Source organism: Seriola lalandi, unplaced genomic scaffold (assembly GCF_002814215.2).
Source record: "Seriola lalandi dorsalis isolate HSWRI2012SDOR001 ecotype SW California unplaced genomic scaffold, Sedor1 jcf7180002054519, whole genome shotgun sequence".
Lineage (NCBI taxonomy): Eukaryota > Metazoa > Chordata > Actinopteri > Carangiformes > Carangidae > Seriola > Seriola lalandi.
Genome location: NW_019525072.1, coordinates 1790112 through 1792293, shown reverse-complemented (window position 1 = coordinate 1792293; position 2182 = coordinate 1790112). Strand labels below are relative to the sequence as shown.

Below are 2182 nucleotides of genomic sequence, written 5' to 3'. Positions count from 1 at the left end.
GGGAGTAAGTGCTGGCTGGGCCATGAAGTGGAAGTGGGGGAGTGGGTTGGCGGTGATCTCACGTCACCACTTGCTGCACTGTTGAGCGTTCATGAGTGCAGGACTGGTCTCTGCAGTGCAGCCTCCTGAGCAGCCGCTGAAGCTTGTTGGAGAAGTTTTTGTTCATCTGCCTGTACATGAGAGGCATCGCAAAACTACTAGAGAAAGCAAGCAGTTTGGACACGCATCTCAAGAAATAATAGGTAGAATAATAGCTAGGTAAGTAATGCATGTTGCTAACGTACCCTGGTGCACCGGCTACAGTGTGCACCAACAGGGTCATATAGTACGGGGTCCACAGTACAAACTGCACACAGACTGAGGCTAGCAGGAGCCGGTGGATAGAAGGGTCCAAGCGAGCGGAGTCCTGATCCAGAGGTGTGGACTCCTTCCTAATGCGCAAAATAAGCACAAAGGCGTAAAAAACGGCCACAGCTGGAACCACGTACCCGATGAACATCATGATGGCGTCTGCTGCCTCCTTGTTCTGCATTTTGGAGCACTCCACCATCTTCGTGGAGATGTGGTTGCACACGTAAAAGAGCAGCGAAGAGAAACTGGTGAGCACTGCGCCGCCCCAGATGAACCCACACACATGTTTGGTGTTATACACACTGGACATGTATGTACGAGGCAACGCCCGCTCTATGTAGTAGTCCAGACTGAGCAGTGTGGTGGAGTACATGATGACCAAAGAAGAGATGTTGAAGAGGATGAGCAGGGTGATATACACCTCGTTGTTGTAGTCCCACGCATGCCAGCGGGTGAAGGTCGAGCTCAGCAGCTCCACGGGCGCCACCAGATTAAGCACAAGACCCGCAATGGCCATGTTGACGAAATAGACATCCGGCATGGTCATGGACACCTTGTTGGAGAGGTTGACAACCACCAGCAGCACATTGTAGCACAGCCCCAGTGGGAAGCACACCAGGAGGTAGATGAGGGAGAAGACTGACAGGATGAGGCCAAAGTCCTGGCAGAGCCGGAAGTCCACGCTGGTGTCCGTCTCATTGTAAACCATGCAGATCCACATCGCTGTGCTCTGACGCAGGTCAAGTGCTCTCAACAGGTCGACTGCGGGAAGAGAGTTGGAGAGAAAGGAGTTAGTTACAGCAACGGAAATTTTTTGTTATCAGTTAGGGTTGGATGACGCTGACAAAATCAAATGGATATTTTTCAGTCAGTGCTTCAATACTGAAGTCAGAACAATCAAATACATTCAGAACATTGTACCATATATATTATATGTCACTGTAATTCAGCCTTTGAGGTCATGTGTAATAAGAGAAAACTGAGCAATATCACAAATATAGAATTCTCATTCTAATTTTTGTGATCATTATATGTTGTATGTATTATTTTTGTATTTTAAGTCTGTGTTTGTCTTCTGGACCGTGACTGATGGCAGAATTCAACCCTCTGTTTTTGGTTTCTGTGTTTGCTAGAGGACCAAGCAAGGCCTTGACACAAAAACACATCAGCCATGGCGCAGCTATTATGCCCTCGGTAACACTGTTAATTTCACTTCACTGCATCTGACTGGCTGAATACGGACGCCTCACAATATGTTTCAATTGCGAGCTCAGCCTCAAAACCCACTATTTCTCCTCTCTGAGCGACACAGGTCACACTGGCCACAGCAAATGAAGCCCTTGTTCTGGTGGAGCTCTTTCTGTCTAGCTCTGACTCCAGCTCTCTTCCTCTCTCTGCCACACAGTGCTCTCACACGTGCACTGCAACCCTGAACTTATCTAGACAGAGAGATGCCTGAATCAGTTAGATTGGACATGAAACATACTTTATCCTCCCAGCTGCCTGGTACGAAGTCTGGATACCGTCCGACTGAGACCTCATGTGTATAGAGCAGGTCACTGTCTGCGGAAATCACAGCAAGCCAGTCGATGTGTTGCTGATGACGCTTCTATCATGTGAAACCGGAATATTAGAAAACATCCAAGGGTGAAGAAGAAAAAGAAGGGTCATTTACACGAAGACGCCAGTGAAAATGTCTAACTGGAGAGAACTGCTGTTGGTAAGGGCCGGTGCCGAAATCGTGCTGTAAACAAAATACTGTGCACTGTTTGTGGCACTTCCTGCCTCTTGCATGCTCTACCCAGGCGCCACCCCTCGTCTAAACCAAACA

At 48.4% G+C, this 2182-nt stretch overlaps 1 protein-coding gene across 1 annotated transcript in view; it reads right to left on the bottom strand.

The window, feature by feature from the left end:
- Positions 1–6: 6 nt before the first annotated feature.
- The window catches only part of gpr146 (G protein-coupled receptor 146), a 7741-nt gene continuing 5565 nt past the window's right edge, over positions 7–2182 (bottom strand). Inside the window, exon 2 of the mRNA XM_023413744.2 lies at positions 7–1113. Coding sequence (XP_023269512.1) covers positions 59–1072 — 1014 coding nt within the window. The 5' untranslated portion in view covers positions 1073–1113 and the 3' untranslated portion in view covers positions 7–58. The remainder of the gene's footprint in view (positions 1114–2182) is intronic.